At 37.9% G+C, this 21,074-nt stretch overlaps 2 protein-coding genes across 2 annotated transcripts; one reads left to right on the top strand and one right to left on the bottom strand.

Moving 5' to 3' along the window:
• Nucleotides 1-552: 552 nt before the first annotated feature.
• Nucleotides 553-21,074, bottom strand: LOC106170529 (cell surface hyaluronidase CEMIP2-like). Its single transcript, XM_087013234.1, has 24 exons — nucleotides 21,047-21,074; nucleotides 20,550-20,753; nucleotides 16,758-16,913; nucleotides 16,276-16,378; nucleotides 15,479-15,639; nucleotides 14,957-15,121; nucleotides 14,469-14,583; nucleotides 13,543-13,613; nucleotides 13,190-13,279; nucleotides 12,622-12,822; nucleotides 11,930-12,099; nucleotides 11,442-11,651; nucleotides 11,068-11,270; nucleotides 10,793-10,862; nucleotides 10,482-10,613; nucleotides 5,663-5,751; nucleotides 4,981-5,112; nucleotides 4,654-4,689; nucleotides 3,977-4,135; nucleotides 3,569-3,746; nucleotides 3,024-3,242; nucleotides 2,500-2,714; nucleotides 1,685-1,855; nucleotides 553-1,323 (listed from the first exon to the last, which is right to left on the bottom strand). The coding sequence occupies exons 1-24, from the start codon at nucleotides 21,072-21,074 to the stop codon at nucleotides 1,149-1,151; spliced, it is 3,453 nt and encodes a 1,150-aa protein (XP_086869360.1). The 3' UTR covers nucleotides 553-1,148.
• On the top strand, nucleotides 6,991-9,379 carry LOC106170530 (uncharacterized). The gene is made up of 4 exons (XM_087013782.1): nucleotides 6,991-7,111; nucleotides 7,937-8,167; nucleotides 8,533-8,672; nucleotides 8,969-9,379. Exons 1-4 carry the CDS (start codon nucleotides 7,015-7,017, stop codon nucleotides 9,233-9,235), a joined length of 735 nt encoding a protein of 244 aa, XP_086869908.1. The 5' UTR covers nucleotides 6,991-7,014; the 3' UTR covers nucleotides 9,236-9,379.

Genomic DNA, 21,074 nt, shown 5'->3' with positions numbered 1-21,074 from the left:
GAAAAAAGTGAAAAAACAGCATAACTTCCCTAAAAATGGCCCGATCATGCTGATTTTCGAACTTGCCCTGCATATTATGAATATTCATCAGTTTTATAAGTTTCAAGCCAAAAAGTAAAAAGGTTTTTCACTTATCGTGTTATCGGTGTTATAATAATGCTAAAAAAAGTTTTAAAAAAGCATAACCTCCCTAAAAATGGCCCGATCATGCTGATTTTCGAACTTGACCTGCGTATTATGAATATTCATCAGTTCTGTAAATTTGAATACAAAATGTAAAACGGTATTCCACTTATCGTGTTATCGCTGAGTGCACGACGACGACGGCGACGACGGCGACGACAGACGCAGATGATGGCTATATGTACAGACACATCTGTGTCTGTACATAAAAATGACTGACAAAGACGACACTATGCCCAACTGATACCTGGTGTTTCTCGCGGACACGGAAATACTCAACTCAGAATTGCTCACAAAAAAAACTAATAAATTTTATTAAATGACAGCTGATGTAAACATTCACGCTAATTGATTAACCTGCAAGTAAGTTCACGCACCATGCATGCAGTCTGCCACTGTGTCAAGTGTAACATTTTACTTCACATCTTTAGTTGATATCTTATTATTTTAACTACATTTTCATTTATTTTAGTCATCTTATTCTGTTCATTTTACCCATGTTAAGTCTACTGAACATTTTTAGGCTGGATTTTAGACTATAAATTATTATTATTATTATTATTATTATTATTATTATTAATGTCATTAAATATAAAACTATACAGCTTCATGTATCCGAAGGTTGATCAGAATGGTCATTTTATTACAAAGTGCATTATATCCAAAACAAGAAAATTAGACAATTTATTTAACACTTACTTGATTCGTGTTCATATATGTTGCCAGATATCAATGAACTACCAAAACGGAATATGTTTCTTGCTATCTGTTTAATATATATATATATATATATATATATATATATATATCATTAGCATCGTGTACATAATCTGACAATACAGTTTATTCGAATGTTAAACAGACCGCAGTTTGAACTTTGTTTTAAAATCTGTGTATATATAGTTAATATATTAGCAATCTGCTTATTATATATATTGGCAAACTGTTTCCTGTCACTGTCACGTTCAGGCAATCGGAATGTTGACAGGCTCTTCTTGGTACTTGGGATAGGCTCCTGGGCAGACGCTGGTGGCGCCATCTGGTACAGTGGCATCGATCGTGACCACCTCACATCCCATGTTGGAGCAGTAGTTCCAGCCTTCCCTGTCGTATTGCGCAATGATTTTAAGGAACAATAGTCTGGAAATAAATATTACGCGTAACATACATATGTATGTATCTTTTTGTCTTTCTACACCCCCTTTACTTCTTTATCTTGTACTGGTGTGTACGTGCACCTGTCTAATGATATATATACTGTAATGTACTGATCTATCTTTTGTTATTTCCGACATCACTCTAGGAAGGACTTTTTTCGGATTGTAGCTACTATTGTAACTCTGCTGAAGTAAACGATAGATTTGAGCTTCAGATTTAGTGCAACCCTCGATAAATGAATGGATTGTTCTATAGATTAATACCAATGGGCTTCAAATTCAGATCCATCCCCAGTCTCCAATAGCCTAGATGAACTGTATGGCGCATTATACCAAACACTCACCCAACTTCTGAATCCCAGTAATATACGTCACCATTGCCATTTTTAACTTTATCCAACGACTGGACTTCTGTCAGGATCTTTTGGGTGCCGCTTGTCCATCTGGCTCTGTATTCGATCTCAGCAAATGTTGTCCCAAGGGGGTAGCAGAGTCCAAGTATGATATAGTCGTTCCTGGAAAAATGAGGATACAGGAATTAAACGAAACGTAAATGAAAACTTTACAGGCACTGAGTGGTTTTCGAGTAAGCATTGTATAATCTAAAATTTCAGGTGTTTTGCCATGGTTTTCGACACGGTAATTACCATTTGTTTATGCCTTGGTTACTTAAAGCCCTCTTTTTGATATTCACGCTATTACCTTAGTCAGATAATGGTACCAGCAAAAAATAAAACATTGCGAACACGTATACGTAGTTGAAGTTTGTATTATATTTGATCACCATATATCGGGGATATATAATTTACCAGGAAAACTAGAAAATATATCAGTGGATGGTGCGTGCCTCAGTAATCTGATAAATTATGGTAGCTAAGAGCACCTCCATTGAACAAGGCTATTGGCCCTATCTCTCTATGGTGAAAACCTCTATTTTCAGAATTCTCGAGTTTGGGCCCATTCATGGATGTCGAACGGGACCACGGATCACCACTTAACCCTAATCACGTTTAAAAAGTATGCTACCTCATTTCTGACCTATTCTGAAAATATCAGCAAATTCCGCCCATGGCGTTTTGAATTAGACTGATGACAAACAAACAGACAGACAGAAGTGAATACATAACATCCTGGATGGAGTTAGTAGAATATAGACCACCTGTTGAAATTCATAAGGTGAAGAGAAATGGTTTCAGGCGCAGTATCGCTCCAGTGGATGATGTAGGTTTGTCCTATTAACATGGACGGCTGATATTTTTTCCATTTACTAGCGCTGGTGCCTCCTGATTGATTCTCCAATTCAAGAGGCTTGTCTGGGTGGTCCGTACGAGTCATGCTCATTATAAGGTTATCGCTTATCGGTATTACCCACATCTAAAAACACAGAGATCATCAAATTATCATTTAAACAAAAGTCGGCTTCAGAAATGCATGTATATGTATTTCTAATTCACTGCATTTATTTCAAATAACTGAAATTATTGAAGTATTCTTTATTTAAAATAAACATTTTACTGGCAGTATACATAATGCTATTCCATATACCGTGCACAGTTTTATCATCATAATGCGTAGAGTGAAAATGGTTAGTTCTTGGTCATTGGCACTAAGTAAATAACGCAACATGTATTTTACAGCTTTCAATCTCAGAAAAAGCAATATGAGTTCTTCACACCAACCAACCTGTGAATATGATCCTTTACAGACTACGCAATTCCATTCGGGTTTTTCTACACACCCATCATGGCGGAGAAGATAGTTGTCTGCTCGAATGACGTAAGAGTCTGTATAACCACTAACGGAGCCGTCCGCGTCGTGGAAAATCTGAGTTTTGTCGCCATCTCCATCTGGTTTAGTGGAAATATAGCCAGTTGGGATGCGATGAAGCCATGCACGGCGAGTCTGAAAAAAAACGAACATATCACTTATTAGTAATTTAAGTCAGACAATGGGTCGTGATCAAGGAATACTGCTTCAAGGCATAAACCACTTCGAACGCACACCTACCGCCGTATATTTACAGCTGGTACAGATAAACCGATTTTACGACACGAATAGAACTTCCCACTTCAGATATTTGATGCTGAGTTGCAATTTGCATTGCCTTGTTTTCAGAATATTACGTCCTCTGCTGTATGTCATCCTAGACATACAGCACAACCATGTGCTACATTAGACACTAATACGGGTATTTCAGACGAGAAGATAAACTGAGAATCCGTAGTTACCACGTCGTCAAACGATGCCTCAAGGAACCTGCTTGTTGGAGCAATCTGGAACTTGTTTTCGAGGAGGAACCCAATGGCTGCTGTGGCTTTGTTGTACTGGCTCACGTAGCGCTTAAACTGGCATCTTTCTACGGAGATGGGACCGTCGTAAACAACCATGCCCCTCCGGGGTTCTACTCTGGAAATTGCGATATAGGTACAATGTATCTGAATACCCACGTTGCCCATATAATGAGGAGTGTCTTATAAGTGATAAACGCAAAACGAGAGTAATTGACCTGTCATGGTTTCTTCGCGCCATACATACAAGGTGAAATTGCATGGGCATAAGATTTTATTATTTTGCCAGAGCAAATTAAGGTGCCTTACCAAGGGGAATAGGCCTAGGCCTATTATGCAGCGACTCACTTTTTGTTTGGAAAATTTCGCATCTTTCCGTCAAAGCCTTCTGCCCAGTTTGGATTGTCTGTTCCCAGATTTTTCGTTCCTCTGTTCTCACTTTCGCCGACAAAGACGGTATTTATGACTTCCTGATGACTGCCGGGGTCAAATGGGGTTCTTCCTTCACTGTATGGTAAAACCCATTATAGAAACAGACTCAAAACTGATCGAATATCATTTACATGTAGTTATAATGGTTAGTGTTACCCTGACCTAAGTGGGTCAAAATCTAGAGCGAGGCTTACCTGCACAAATGAAGGGGAAGCTTACTCGCTATCATGGAAGACAATCTGCTACTTTACAGCGGTCATTTACAAAAATTAAGTTCTATCTACATTAAATAGTGCAGCGATAATATGTTTAAAGAAGATGCCAGTCACAACCTGCCTCTTCTATAGTTAGCTTACACTCGTTATCTAGTAACTACATATACGTAACAAAGACCAGGACCAAGGAAAGCAAGTTCAATATACAAACGGAATGCATTCCAAACAGGATTATTTTTAAAGTTATTAACAAATTTCAGGCACCTTCGATCCTTCGTACTACAGAGCCATTTCACTCTAATGTATCAGGTGACGGAACGAATCAAAATAATGTGAGCATTCTATAGGTCGTTTTATTTTCCATCGAATGGTAATTACCTTGCTAAAATGATACCTTCCGTGACGTCAGCAAACCTGTAATTCATTTGGAAAACCATGTCATTTTGAAAGTTTTTCTACATTTGGAAATACATACCGGGTAACACCGGTTCTATGTATTCAATATTCCCCTAAACATAACTTTTTTAAATTCTAGGTTTTTTCTATAAACACAATTACTTGCAAATATTTAAACGTGTAAACACATTAAATGCATCGGTCAGAGTTTAAGTATGTAGTACCATTATAATCGGAAGATAACTATGCATAAGACCGTTCTAGAAATAATAAAACAAACGTTGAAGGACGTCTTTGTCTTTGACATACCAAGAGTCTTTAATGGTAATATCACCACCACGTGCCCATATCCCCCAGTTTGCTGCCTTGAACGCCGTGAAGCGCTCTATTAACGAGGTGGCCCTGGGCTTATCGATGTCAGCGTCCACGTGGGGAGCGTGTCTAAAAAAAAAGAAAAGGAAACTTAAAAAGTTAAAAGTAAAACCACGGTTAGTTGCCAGTATCATGCAATTGCACGTAATCGTCACATCCAGATCCCTTTCATTACAGGACAAAATCTTTCGGTCTTTAATGGTATATCCATTCACTTTGAAGTCAATAAGTTAAATACCATGTTACCATTTTTAAAGAAGTTGTGAATAATCTTAAATCTAAATATTGGAGAAGCAGCCCCCTGACAGAGTTTTCAAATGTAAAATAAATATTTCTTTTGTGAAGATGCACACTTTATAAAAGTCTGTTAAAAGTGAAAGGTAATATTCATGATAACAAAGGCAGGAACACTTAAGGGTCTGATTGGCATATTTTAATAACAGCCATTTTCAGTGGCGTACCAAAGATACTCTGGGAAGGGCACACGCAATGGATGTTACCCGAAGGAGGGATAAGTTAATTGGATTAACTTAATTGGTGCTTATCATATACATGTACGTGCCTTTTCCTCCCAGATTTGTCAGAGTGCAGGTGCAGTGTTGCTTTATGTTTCCCTTACCTTGCCGATGCCTGGATTGACAAATATTCGGCCGGGTCACTCTCGGTTGACTGTGTGATTTTTACCCCGTCATCCAGCATCAGTGCGGCCTGCAATACGCATGCGTCAAAATAATTCCTTTTAACTAAAGACCTGGGATTTCATTTCAAACTGTGCCCCTGTATGTCAGAGATAAGCCCTTGAGGGACAGGGCATTTGAATTTATGATGTTAATGTTATTGGGGCACTGATTAACGTGTATACTGTTGTCTTATTCCGTTTAACTTGTTTACGTATAGTCCTAAAAATGCTATCATTTTTGACTGCGTAGACGTGCAATCTCGAAACGGACCACAGACCACTTCGGTTTTTTAAATAATAATAATAATAAAAATAATAATAATAATAATAATTAAAACTTCGAAACGTAATTTCATTACATGAGTGATATTGATCCTGCAACCTTCAGTGAATTAACATGGCCTGTTTCATCGCAACTGGGGATAGAAAATTAACTGACAGTAAAATAATTATTCTAAATTAAAAAAACACGTTTCGAGAGATATAGCGGCTTGTAATGTAGAATTTCCATGTAGATGACGTTTGTTCTAGCGAGGAACTGGCTTTTTGAACGAACCCCAACGTTGCGGGGTAACATTAAAGTCATTCTCATGTCACTCCTCGTTTTTCACTACCCCTTTGCAGATATACCAAAATTGATTTATATCATTCAAATAGAAATAGAATTTGAACTTTGCTTGTCATTATAATCGGAATATAACTTCATGTATAGCACCGTTCTAGAAATAATAAAACAAACGTTGATGGACGTCTTTGTCTTTGACCTACCAAGAGTCTTTAATGGTAATATCACCACAACGCGCCCATATCATGGTCAGCAGACGAACCTATTTTGGCAGGACATCCCACTTTCTTATTTTATCTTGACACATCCTCTCATGTTGTTAACCGTGTCTATAACCATTTCATCGCCGTAGTGCAGCCATAAAATACATTGCCCTTGTTCGGAGGAAGGATATGTGGAGGATGTTGGCATTTATGGGGTGTATTTACATGTACCTCTTAACCTAACATTAGTATAAAACATAAAATCATTTACCAGTAAATATAAATAATTATATGTATATGCTATATATATAATTATTTCACTGTTTTAAACAGAAGATTAATGTCATTGTAACCACTCTGACAATGTTTAATATCCTTTACCCCCGATTATGACACATTTGGGTTAGGTCGTAAGAAAATTATCGTGTTTGTCCGTAATGTGCGGTTACATTGCACTAAGTGACTTTAAATTGAGACGTGGGCCGAATTTTTGTATAAAACACGCTGTCTCGACTAATATTTTCATGTCATCGGTATTGACAGAAACCGAGGGAATTGTCGCCATGAGATCAATCTTCGTCACAATTTTGATATTGGGCCTTGCAGCCGTCAATGTCAATGGTAAAGTATATTTCATTATATGATAAACTTTATGGTTTGTTGAATTGCACTGTAAAAAATTAACTTTTGAAAACATGCTAATAGAATTGTTAGTGTTAAGTTTGAGGAACAAAATGATATGATGTGCGTTAGGTCCTTAATTATTAGCAAGTAAAGAAAAATAAAGATAATCAAATAATTTTAATTTAATAACTATCCACGACATTTCAGCAGTATTTCTTTTAACACCAATTAAAGCGTGTTATATCCAAAACCACAGACAAATTAAGGATGTATAATCCCGTTTTAAAACTCTTAATTTCGAACCTAAAAAATCTTTTTAAATTGTAATTTTTTCAACTTTTTTTACCAACCTTCAAGAGTATGGGAAATGTTTCCAAATTAAATTTCATTCTGTTTCCTGACGGTCAAATGCTCATTGTGTGACAAAATGTTTTGTAGAACTTCTTTTAATTGTTTTAAATAAATGTTTTAAATGGTTTTAACTGTAGTAAATAAAAGTGTCTCGTGTCTTGCACTAGACAATTTCATGAGAGGAAATGCTGGACAAGATGTCAGGAGAATGTTACAGTCCGCTCCTACAAGCACATGCATTTATAAGACGCTGCATTTCGAAAATAATATTATTTCTCGAAAATAAAATGCCATGTCAAATAACCGTACGCGTGATTCCAGTATTAAACACATACGATAGCGTGCGTTTTCGGAATTCTCGGAGACTTAATCATCAACCAAATGCACAGTAGGCTTTCTTTTAAAACCAAATTAGATTCTTTCCCCCAACATATAAATGACATATCAGCTTTGTCTGTTTGTTGGTTTTAGGAATATGTCGGATGACGCGGCGTGCAAATGCATTCTACGTCAAAGGACGCGACATTGACAACTTCATAACAGGGTCTGAAGGAAGATGTTCCGACGCATGCGCAACTAATCGTTTGTGTGTTGCTGCCACCTATCGAACTTCTGACGGCCGGTGTTGGCGACACAGTACCTTGAGGAGAACTGGCTCGGGAAGTGGATGGGTTGCTTTAAAGAAAGACGCAAGTTGCGTCAGTAAGTAACGAAGGGAGATTTTATTTCTTGAAAAATGCTTTTTTCAAGAATAAAATTGCCACACTGATATCAAGTCAATATCATGGTTGAAAAGTTTTAGAAATTATAGCTAGTTTTGGACGTTCTATATTCAATTACAAAAGCAAAGTATCCATTTAAAAATCATATATGCATTGTGTCATGGTCAAGTTTCGTTACAATTATAAAACATTACTGTTTCACAGTGCATCAATGATCAGCTCTTGCTAAATTTGAAGCATGAATTATTCATTTCATTTTCATCATTATTTTGACTTTCTCATAGCTCCCACGCGGACCCAACCTAAGTCTATACCTGTTACAGTATAACAATTCTGTGCTTGCAGAGCCGCTCAGTGGGACAGTAAAATACGGGTACCAAAAGGTGGACAGCGTGGCCCTTAAGATGAAGCTTCAAGAGATCGCAAACTTTTTCAAAACCACGGTGACCGTCACGAGCGGAAGACGAAGTGGTTTTGATCCCTATGTAAGAGACATTATTTGTACAACTGGAATCGCTTGTATCTAGCTTAATACGACAACAGAAACTTCTTAAATGTGCTAGTATTTGTATAATATTTATGATGATTTTGTCCCATATGTTCTTCATTTGGAACTGATGCCTTCGAAAAAGTCATATTTGGCATTACCCACCGCATTTCAGCAATAGTGTTGAAATAAATGTCAGGAAAGAAATAGGGGTTGATAACAATTGTCAAATTTATGCACAACGCCGAGGCCTTACTCCAGACTCTATTATTATTATTATTATTATTATTTCAGCATAAGAAAGGTCAAGCAGCAGACATCTTGGTCAAGGGCGTTGGAGTTAAAACTGCGTGGGATCGCCTCAGAAAAAGTGGCATTCTGGACAAAGAGTATTACGTCATGTACCACGCACCAGGGTCAAGGTCATGTTCCACAGGCACGCACGTTCATATAGCCCGTTACAACAGGGAATGGAATTCTGGCAAAAATACGTGCTGGATAATTGAGGGCACAACCACTGCTAACAAATGTCTGTCGTATGGACAACACAAATGTCTGTGAGAAGGTGCTTGACTAGTCCCATTCACGTAAGAGAGGGATGCAAGTGTCTCCTCCTTTCGTTGAGTTTGTCAGATTTCACCATTTTATTTGCTTTGATGTACATTTAGAAAAACATGCATCGGGAATAAAGAGATGTGAACCGAACTAACCGTTTTATGCCCTCCCCCCCCTCCCCCCCCTTCGGTTTCTAAAAAAAATCACACTAATATTTCCCTCTTAAAATTAGAGTTTTAACTAGCTGATTTATAGTTCTTAACCGTTCCAAATGGCACCGTTTTTTCTTCAGAAAAAAACCAAAATATTCTGGGGCCCTTCAGCGTACCACAAGGGGCTTGAGGGTGGGCTTCAAATCTGAGACCTGCCATTCGTATAAAACACTGACCCCCTTCAAATACTTGATCTTACCATGTCTTACCACTTGTATATCGCGTTCAGCAGACAAAAAGAGAATCTTCTTTGCAGAATTATGTTTTTCTCAAAATTGGCATCGTCACAATTACTTGTACGCGTTTGAACGTTTTGAATGATTCTCTCTTCTTATAGGGGATTGCTTAAACCCAAACCACCCATTGTGCTCTTTAAAGTCATACGTGAAATTAAACTTAATCTCAGCACAAAACGAAATTATCCGTGTCGGTTTCTCAAACAAGGCCTCGTGTACATCGTGAACTTCTGTACTGCACCCGGGTTATCGATAATAAATGCAGATGTAAACATGCACAACCAAACTGGCCCTCTGCGTGACAAGGTAGAAAGTTTCCATTCAATGTACGACCTAATTGTCAACGACGTGGTAATTCCGCTGTCTTAAACACAGCTATACCCTTGTATGCGGGTTCAAATGCTAGAATGTTTTATGCAGTATTTTTTTGCTAGATATGATTTCTTATAAGTGCATTTTATTACTATAAGTAGTAAAACGTATATTAGGTTGGCGGGTCGTCAAGTACAGCGCTATCGTTGGCTGCAAGAAAATCTAAAGCCATGATAACGGGAAGTCATGAGGTCGAGTCCCAGATAACGAATGTCATTCCATCACAGCAACGACCTGGCCCTGCAATCGGGAAGTCACGGGAACAGCAGGCCACGGACCCCACATCAAGGGGGAGGGGGACGTTCGGCTTCGCATCGTTCGGCTTCGCATCCGCGGACACCCCACCCGCCATTAAAAAAAAACCTGGACCCGCCCCTGTATACTATTTCAATTGTCCCAGTAAAATAAGGCTGGCCAAAAATGATCACTCACCCTTCTGGGATTAGAATGGGCTCTGTTGTTATAAAACTTCTTAATTGCCGTCCTCTCGCCGTGGCGTTCGGGGAGGGTTCCAGCAGATGGACCCGTTGGTTCTCTGTAGAACGCAAACCAGTAAGCTGTGCTCTGGGAATAACAAAAAAACAAGTGCTTTTATATGGAATGGATTTCAGATTTCACTATGACGAGATAATAAAATTTCACATCACAGTCGCATTCTTTAAACAAAACTGTATTCACATCTTTAAGGTTGGCAGCACATATTTGTGGCCAAATCCAGTGGAACTGTTTTCGGTTGCACTTACATCTGAGCCCGCAGCTGCATTGTTGGTGAACGTGTTGTTCGGATGAGCTATCCAGAATGTGGAGACCCCGCTGAAAACAATAAAAAATTAAGGATCTTTGTGGTTCCATTTTTTATTACTATTGCAGTTTTAAACTCATGCTGTACTTTTATATCGAGATATAGAGGTGACTGAAATCATTACCGACCCGAAAGAAACAGACAGAAAGATAGAGATCGAAAGAAAGAAAGAAAGAAAGACGGTCCTGGAAGATCTGACACTCAAAAGTGGCTTACTTGCATTCACCAGATGAAGGTTTATATCCTGGGATCACGTTGTCCAACATATTCTCACACATGTTAGTGTCCCTATCAGACGGGAGGAGGGTGCCTGGTTTGGTGAGGAGACCCAGGTTATGGTCCAGAGTATTCCTTTGTTCATTGCCGTCCTCCAGGAAGAAGCAATGTCCCAGTGTATCATAACCAACGACACTGTGAACCTAGGAGATTCACTTGTAATACTATGATGGTAATTACGCTCATTCGTCTTTTTCATAAGAAAATATTTACCTTTAACCTCGTATGCTTTTAATTTATTGAAATTTAAGGGCAAAGGAGTTTACCCAATACAGCCACTTGTGAAACATAAATAATCTTAAAGAATTACGTACCAATAAACCATTTGTAGCATGGATTGTGACACAGCGACTGAAGCAGTGATGGATGGACAGGTCTTTAACCCAAGTAGGATTGGTGTATCCACCGAGTTCGTCGACGTCACCACAGATGTGGAAATGGATGGGATACCTGCCAAGAATCTGCTGGCCCATATTAAACACCTCTATTCCTGAGAGATGGACTGATTTGAAACCTTTGAGGACCTGGAAACAAGAAAGTCCCCGTAAAATATTACTATATTTATTAGCTTCAAGATTCTACTCCATTAAAATGTTCAAGTCCGACATATAACTAGTCCGCTTAAATTAAAAGCCATTCCGATTGAAAATAAATTTTAAGAATCAAAACACGACTATAGTAAGATGCAAGTAGGCCTACCTTTGAGTAACATGGACGGAGATACGGCATTGATCGAAATATTCCCAATTACAAATTTAATAATCACGAAAAAGGCGAGGTATAACGAATAATTTTAATTTACCCTCAAGTGACCACCAAATGTGTCGTAGTCGAAGAACTGGCAGAAATTTTCCCCATAACAGCTTGGCTCCATTTCTCCCTTAATCAGGATATTTCTGCTGAGGAGTCCAACCTCAGCGCGCATGTCCACGCCGTACGATGACCCGCCAAAATGAAAATACTTGACTGGACCTGAAAATAATTAAGGTTACCACGGTTTCAATCTCTTAAACCCAAATATAGAAACATTACGTATCTATATTTATCTTGGATATTGCATAAGATTTGACGATTGCTCTCTTCTTAAGAGTGTTTTTTTACAATTTCACATTAAAGCCCAGGTCCCAACTACGTTTTGGACGCACAGTTTTTTTGGTTCCTTGCGTCCGGCTAGGACGTAGCTAGATCGCACGTATAGCGGCTGTTGATCATGTCGAAAAGTTACTACGTGCTGTTTGCGTCCTCCAAAAGTCGCACGATGGACGTGCTCCTCACTCACGAACTCCCACGTTTTCCCCATTTTTTGCCCGTAGACCACTGTGGCACACGTAGCAGCCCATACGTTCGGTTGGGACCTAGGCTTTACGAAAGACGACGATCACGAACAGTATTTATCCGGAGCATGACAATTATCTCATGAAATAGTAAAGTTGCTGCACCGAATCATGGCATCTTTATTATAGTCATTATACGCACTAACAGGTAAAAGCTTACCCATGATATTGACTTGATTACGGTTACAACTTTCACATTTTCCAATAAGAAATTCTTCCGCCTGATACATGGAAAAATCGGTACTACTGATTACTATACGATCTCCTTCATCCCAACTGCTGACGTCATCTGCGAGAGTGATCACGTATCCTTCTGTTACGTCAGTCAGCTCGATTGCAGAGCTTGCCCATCCTTTTGTTCCTGTGTGACACAAACAATGCACCGCCTTATTACTACTGGTATCAATATTTTTCATAACTCTGTGTTTTCACCAGTATGTATATCAGAGAGCTAAACGGACATTAAAATACTGAAAACAAATCATTGAAGGCATGTACCAAGCGTACGAAGGACAAAATATTAATACATGTGCATAATATGTTGGCGTAAAAGAAATTAAAACATGAAAAAGGAATACATAAGATAATAACAATCCCATATGTGTATTCAGAGCACGATCCAATATCGAAATTCAGGACTATAAAACACATACTGCATATCAGCAGTAACATTTTAGTATCGAATAGGATCGACTCATAATGTTGAACGGAAAATAAAGGCAGCTCACCGTCCCATCCGCTTTTCACGTAGACACGGAATTGACCCCTGTCATTGGCGAAAACTTTTTCAGCCGTGGCGTAGTGGGTTGTCTCTGTGTCTTAAATATAATCCAAAACGTCTTAAAAGAATATATCTGTCTGAACAACGAAATTTGTTAACTTCGCCCTGTATAAATTAATGGGGCGAGTTAGTTTACATGCGTACAGTTTAAAACCCAGTGAGATTTTGAATATGTTCATTTTGTCTGAAAAATAAAATACAATTAATCCCAACTTCCCAAAACAGACAAGGCAACAACATGGAAAATATTTTTCGCGTCATATAGTAATTTAGAAAGAATTAATGATAATATGCACTTACTTATGTATTTTATTCGTTCTTCAACGGTTTCTGACGAAGATCCTTTAACAGCAATGAACGCCCATGGGTGCCTTAAGTGAAGTAAAACGTCATTTAAATAGTATTATGGCGTTTGGGTTATGTAATATAAACAATTATTTTATATGGCCCAAAAGTTCTCAGAATGCCGAACGAATAAACCAAATATCAAAACAGAACCATACAAAAAAAATTAATTTTTTTAAAAAAAAAGACATTATCCAAAAAAATATGTACTTAAAAGCCATTTATGAACATATCAACTGCTTTTTTAATTATTATTATTAGAGGCTAGTCTACTACACAAATCTCCAACGGGTTGTTTTCGACCTGTCTGACAAAAACAATATCATGTTTAGTTTGTTCTACCTGTTCTGCCCTCATGTGCAATGTTATAATTATTTATAAAGGACAGCGTAAGTCGGTGTTTGTGAAAAAAGGAGGAATGCACGGGATAGCGGTAGACGGAACGATATATGTGACCAGGACGAAGCCTTGTTAACAAATGCATCACAAAAAAAGGACCATCAGAGCGCTTTTCGTTCTTCCTACTTCACTGTATCATTTTAATGATCTCTCTTTTAAAACCATGAATTTGGAAGCAAATACAAATATGCGTAGCCATACACTTTGGTATAAAGTTACACATGCATTGCAGAGTTTTCTGAAGTATTTGGCGTAATAAACAGTTGCATCAGTAACCACCCAGACCAAACAATCTACCAGATGGCCTAACGTTAAAATCGTGTTCGTTTTAACCTTATTTCAGATTTGGCCTGCTGATCAGTGTTCACATAATCACAGTGCGTTCGATTATTCTAGGCCTCTCGGAATCTTTTGATTAAAAGAAATAAATAAGATTCAGCATTATTTTTTATTATTATCATTTTTTTACTAAAAAAACTTACCGAAAGCCGATCTTTGTTACCTCTCCGCTTCCCATATTGGTCAACAATGTTTCAGCTTCATCGTAAAGCCTCTTAGACGCCTCGTCAAACACTGCTATTGTAATTATGGCTCCATCTACGTTCAGATAATATACATTGTACACGTCTGGTAAATGTGCAAATTCTGCTATTACATGTAAAATTCTCCGTTTGAGATATCTATCCTCGCTCTTTATCTTATTTTTTACAAACAAAGCACCACCAATAGGCCCCCTATTTTGATTCAAATTATATAGCCGGAAAGTTAGAAGGAAAAAGAAGGATAGGAAGACAACGAGGAAAAAATGTAGAAAGCGAACGGGACATATTGGATGGGACATAGAATGGCGACAGATATGCCGAGAATTACTAAAGACAGATCTCAGGGGATATGGGGAAGGGGGGTTGATCCCAACGTCATGATAAAGCAGGGCGCATGATGGTAATTAAGACCATGAAAAGAGTCTTACCTTTCTGTTCTGTGATGAAATCAATCAGTCGCTTTGAGGCCTCCTCGTCGCCGTACGTGTCAAATCGTTCCCGGGCAGTGATATTGCCCGTGGCCTTATCTATAACACGCACGTTTAACCCGCGCTGCATGGAGTCTTCAATTTGGGCTCCTTCTTCAAGTGGCCCTACAAATTAGTCACTATTTAAAATTAATGATATTAAAAAGTATAAGGCTGTGTAACATTTATCACCAATAGTATTTTGTATAGCGAAATAAGGCTTTTTACCGCAATGTCGTCAATGATAAAATGTCTTATCACGTATGATATAAGTGTTATGTGCAAAAAAAAATTATATAAAACAATACCAGTTTTTCCAAGGTAAAATTTAAACCGAGCGTGCGTATCTGTGATTTAGTAAGACCTTTATTCAAACGAGTTGTTATTTTCTGGAAGTTTTCGGGCTTATTAAACACACGATGCCAGACCCTCTATATGTGCGTCATTTTATTTTCATACATGTGACCTACGCATATCCCTTACCTTTGAGGTGCCCTTCCAGAAAGGTCCAAGCTGTTTTTGTCTTGCCGTGAATTTCCAAGGTACCACCTTTACTGACACCAATAAACTTCCTGCCGAAATCTGGATTCTCACCGGAGTCAGTTGACTTGCCTTGGAGGATGATGGTTACCTTTCCTTGGTACCTGTTCAAAAGCCACCAAAAAAGCATTATATATGTGTGTGTGTGTGTGTGTGTTAACTCCCCTTAACAATGAACGGCGTCCTTTCTGTGTCCTTTGTGCGACCATGAAACTGGCATCGCTGTGGTCGTAAAAACGAGGCACCAGCATCGCTTTGGTTGCAGAATGAATACTCAATGACCGGCCAGTTGTCGGTACGCAAAGTATTACTTTTTTACTCTAAGGGACGCAGAAAGGACCCCGACCAAGGTGTAAAGGGGGCTCAAGCCACTTCGTTCTACAGGTATTGCCTCATATTCTAATGTGAATTTAATTGTCTTCATTTCGTGCTATATAAAGCTTGCAATTTGTAAAGATGTATATAAATACAGGGTACACATAGTATTTATACACACACTGGACAACAGATGTGACACCCCTACTGAACCAATACTTTGAGGGAGATATATGACTGTGGAATGATATGCTCCTGTTATCATGTTATTAACATCAAATTACACAAAAGACCAACAATAAAATTGCATGGTACAGCGGTTTTATACTCATTGGTCACAAGTAGTGACTACCCAAGATCTGCCTACTTTGATTACTCTGATTTAGGGGGTGACACTTCTAGTAGTGGAGTCATTAAAACCTTACCTACAACCAGGACTTCCAATGTGCATCTCTCCACCGTCCTCGATAAGAATGTGTTTTGTTTTCACGATGATCGGGGCCACGCCGTCTTTGATCACTAGTTTACCTGGGAGGGATAGTAAAATATTTCATAATTCACTTGGCCGTTAATTGATTGTTCATTGTCGAATATAATGGATTTTTTCCCATAATTTACAATAACCTAGCATATTACTGATGGGACTGGTGTGAATGCAATACCCGGAAAACAAAACTTTCGTTTTTATCAAATTTGATATATTAGTGTTTAGATTGATAAAGCATAAAGCTTATGGTTAAATAAGTTAAGTAATAAATTAGTTAAGTAATACCAAATCAGACGGCAATAGAATATATTTTGATGCACTATTTCATATATTTAACTCTAAACGACGATTTCGACTATTATTTTTTAAATGCTTGTCAGGAGTTGAAAGCACGTGTCGTACAAGCTCCAGTGGACCCACCTCCATCCTGAACTGTTATGCTTTTTACTGTTGCTGATTGGTCCAGCAGATATAGGTTGCCATTGGCGATGGTGACATCAGTGTGTGGAATGTCTCCCGGTCTCCATTGTGCTAGTTTCGAGTCTTTATCTGGGCAAGAATCCTGGGCCCTGGCCACTGGTTGTGGAGAAAATAAAGACAGCTGTATACTTACAAAGTCATTTAGGGTGAATAAACTGAATTGGCGTGAACGATGTAACCTTGCTGACCCCCCATCTCTCTCTTTCTCTCTCTCTCTTACACACACACACACACAAACACACACACACAAACGCAGTCGTTTACAAAGCTTTATTTTTCTAATATTATATGATGGCTGTATGTATCCATATATACATGTATCCGTATATGAAGACACCCTGACATGAGTGAAATGTGAGTTTGTTTGCTATGTTAAGTGAACATTTAGCGTATTCTGATCGAAGATCTAATATTTTAGTACTCTCTTCTCATGCTGAAATAAATCTTTATATTAGTGATTGCCATTACACGGGTTCTTATGAACTATCCCGCGACAAACGTTTTTGGATGCGGTCTGATTTCCATCACTATTAACCATGTCTGATGCTGGTATGTCTGCTGGTGTAACAAAAATATTTGATGTCTAGTGCATCAAATAAAAACACATAATCTGTCAATGACCCTCATTACGTGACTCAGGGTTTCGAGATTGGTAGTGTAGGATCCAATTTACAAAAAAAAAAAGAAAAAAGAATATTTTCTTTTTTGAACTTCATTAGTCAGCAAATACTCCTAAGGCGTAGTCAATTAATAGTGTTTCAAAGTAAATACTATAGTCTATATTTTACCTTTGTCAATAATAGTCTCAGCGCACGCTCTCGAACAGCTATTCCAAATAAGAGGTGTAATTTTTACAAGAAGTGACAGCTCTTGGCGCCCTGTCTTTTCTAAATACCACTCATTGACAACTAAGTGAAGCATATCATGGACGTAATTCGTTTTTGCTTTTGCTCTGATCGAACTTAGATTATCAAAAACAAATATGTATACAACACAGATTGAAAAGTTAAGTATAGGGTCTACTTGCCAGCCAGTAAGATCAGGTAATTGAGGTCGCATTTTATATAATGATTATAATAATAATAATTTATTAGATAAAGTTGCAACCCTAAGTTTGAAGTTGTACAAAGAATGTTTAAAAGAAATTGACAATAAACTTTAAATTATAAAACAATAAATTATTCTTAAAACACTACAAATTAAAAAGGCATCCATAAATTACTACAAGTTAAAAAGGCAATAATTAATAAAGGAATTTTTAAAACGTTCCGTCTTCACTTTTGGTTGTAAGAATCTGGTGTTGTTTCGTAAAGGGCGGGTGTTTCTTTTAGGCAATAAATGTCCTAACTTTTCACAATTTTTAAATTTTGTATAAAGCCTCTGATACAGCAAATGTCTACGTTTGTCTAGGGTGTCAATGTTACAAACTTTTAAGGCATCATCATAACTGAGACCAGGGCAAATAATCCTTAAGGTTCTCTTTTGAACTGACTCTAGACATTCAGATTGCTCAGCAGTCAGACATGGTCCCCATACTGGACAGGCATATTCTAAAACTGATCTTATTACAGACTGGTAAATAGTTAATAAATCTTGTATGTCCAGTTTTGCCCTCTTTAGCTGTCTGAGATAAAAGAGCTTTAAACATGCCTTAGCATACATGATTTGGATGTGTTCAGCCCACTTGAGGTCTGGGGTTAAAATAACACCAAGTATCTTAAACTTTTTGACCTTTTCTACAGGTTCACCATCTATTTCCAATGTTGGTATTGTAAGATTACAGTTCTTGGTAAAATTAATGTCCATCGATTTAGTCTTCTTTACATTAAGTTTTATCTTGTTTTGCTTGACCGAGTCAGCCAATTGGTCTATTGCTTGTGGTAGATGCGGTGTTTTGCCAAATTTGCAAATTTCTTAAATGGAGGTATCATTGACAAACTTAATGTCTGAACAACAAGTTTGCAGATCATTTATCATTGCAAGGAAAAGAATGGGACCTAATTTAGTGCCCTGAGGCACTCCCCCCACTAGCTGAACCCAATCAGATTTAAAGCTAATGCATTTTACTCGTTGCAACCGTTCGCAAAGGAAGGAATAAATCCAAAGTCTTACGAAGTCTGGTACCCCTTGAATGTCTAATTTTTTCATTAAGATATTGTGATCAATCATGTCGAAGGCTTTAGCAAAATCTAAAAATAACACCTGAGCATAAGACTTTGTTGTGGGGGATGGTTCAAGTCCTCCTAGTAATTTATGAGTCAATTCAACTAAGGCATGAGTAGTTGAACTATTTTGAATACCACCAGACTGTGCTCTATCAATGTGCAGACCATCTGTAACCCACTTTGTAACAAAAGACTCCTAAATTTTACTTAGAACTGGTGTTAGTGATATAGGTCTAAGATCTGACTCTACCTTTGGCTGATTCACTTTTGGAATGGGTATTATCTCTGCAAATTTCCAAATTTTTGGTATGCAACCATCCCTTACTGAGCTATTGAAAATTGCACAAAGTGGTTTTGACAAGTAGTCTGCAAAGTATCTGAGAATCTAATTTGGAATTTGGTCTGGGCCTATAGCTTTAGAAAGCTTTACTTTGGATAGTAATTTTTCTACATCCGCTGTGCAGATAACAAATTTGTCAGGTACTATACAACTCTGCTGGGCATTTCCATCAGGTTGTAAAGGTGACAGGTCTTGGCTGACACTATGAAAAAAGGTATTGATTTTGTTTGCCAGAACTTGAAGATTGCCTGAAGATGTGCTAATTGCCAGCGGTTGGAGTAAAGTGACATTGACATATTTTGGTCTAGTTTAAAAAAAGGGTTAATTAGTTGTTTGTTATATTTTATATAAATTTAGTATTTGTCTTCGCCAAGGCTTTAAAATAATCTAAAGTTTTCAATTGGTATTTTACGGATGATGATTTGGTCACAATATGGGAAGCAGAACTGGCGTAAGAAATGTGACAAAATACACTTTATATTCGACAGTATGTAAAACAATTCACGTGTAGAATAGTCCATAAATAAACCAATGAAGATAAACAAGTGGTGCCCTTACGTACCTATTGATATTTTAAAACATCAAGGAGCACACAGACATTCTGTACCGACCTAATGCATGTATATCTGATCGACGAGCCCGTCTGCCTCTCGACATAATTACACTCTTATTGTAACTAGAACTTATTATAAAACATGTATTTCATTGTGGACCAATTATTAAATAAAATAAAATGATCGCAACCAAATATAGACTTATGAACACGTTTTGTTTTCGGAACAAAGCGAAACGGGTAAGGAGGATTGTAAATATTACATCTGTACAATTAAGGGCATTTTCCAGGAAAAATTACCCTTATCACGCAGTTACTCCCTGAGCAGGGAGCTGTACAAAAATTGGAGGTAATACCAGTGCCCTACAATTTCTCATAGCTCTTGATAAGAATAAGAATATTCATCTTTTACAATCAACATATACACACACATGTACAGAGCCTTTGAGAACTACACCTTTTTGCGACCCCCTCCCTTCCAGCTAGAGCTCCCCTGGTAGATGAAAACCTCAGACAAATGCTGTTGACCAACTGCTAAGAAAAACCTTTGTACTAGTAAATGTATTGCGCTATTGAATACATAAACATACATGTATATATGAAAAATATATATACATAAACCAGTAATCAACAAGCCAATCTTCATTTTACTGTATATTATTCACTGTACTTACTCGAAAATGTCAGGAAGCAAATGATTATTACACACATCTTGGCAATTTTACAGTCCAAGAATACATGTGCTCTTCCTTCTTCAACTCCGTTATTCAGCACAATGAAAACGGCAGGTGTGACTGCAATGTTAAATTCTCCCGAAATCTGTGGGTGCTGGAAACCCTCTGGTGATATTACATGGTTCCTGCCGCTTTGAGTTGAGGCTGAAACAGCGAATGCTGGCACGGTAGTGTAGCTGAGGGCAGGCGCCCGGGAAAACAATTGTTTGAAGTTTTGAATCTGTGATCGAGTTTTGCTTTGACGGGTAAGATGAAAGACCTGCACACACCTCTCCTGTATTCGAGCTTATATGCCAGACAATAGTAGCTCATCTGACGGCAGTAGTAAGCCAGACTTTATGTCTGGTCTTTGATACACGGCTGACACCAATTTTTTTCTCATCAAGCTATAGATTACGGGATTGCTGACTTTTCATTTGTCCTTTATGTTTACTTACCTTCAGTGGCGTATCTCCTGAACACCAT

Source organism: Lingula anatina, chromosome 5 (genome assembly GCF_051362555.1).
Source record: "Lingula anatina isolate TDL-2025a chromosome 5, LinAna3.0, whole genome shotgun sequence".
In the NCBI taxonomy this organism is placed as follows: Eukaryota; Metazoa; Brachiopoda; class Lingulata; order Lingulida; family Lingulidae; genus Lingula; species Lingula anatina.
This window is presented reverse-complemented; position numbering and strand designations above follow the sequence as displayed.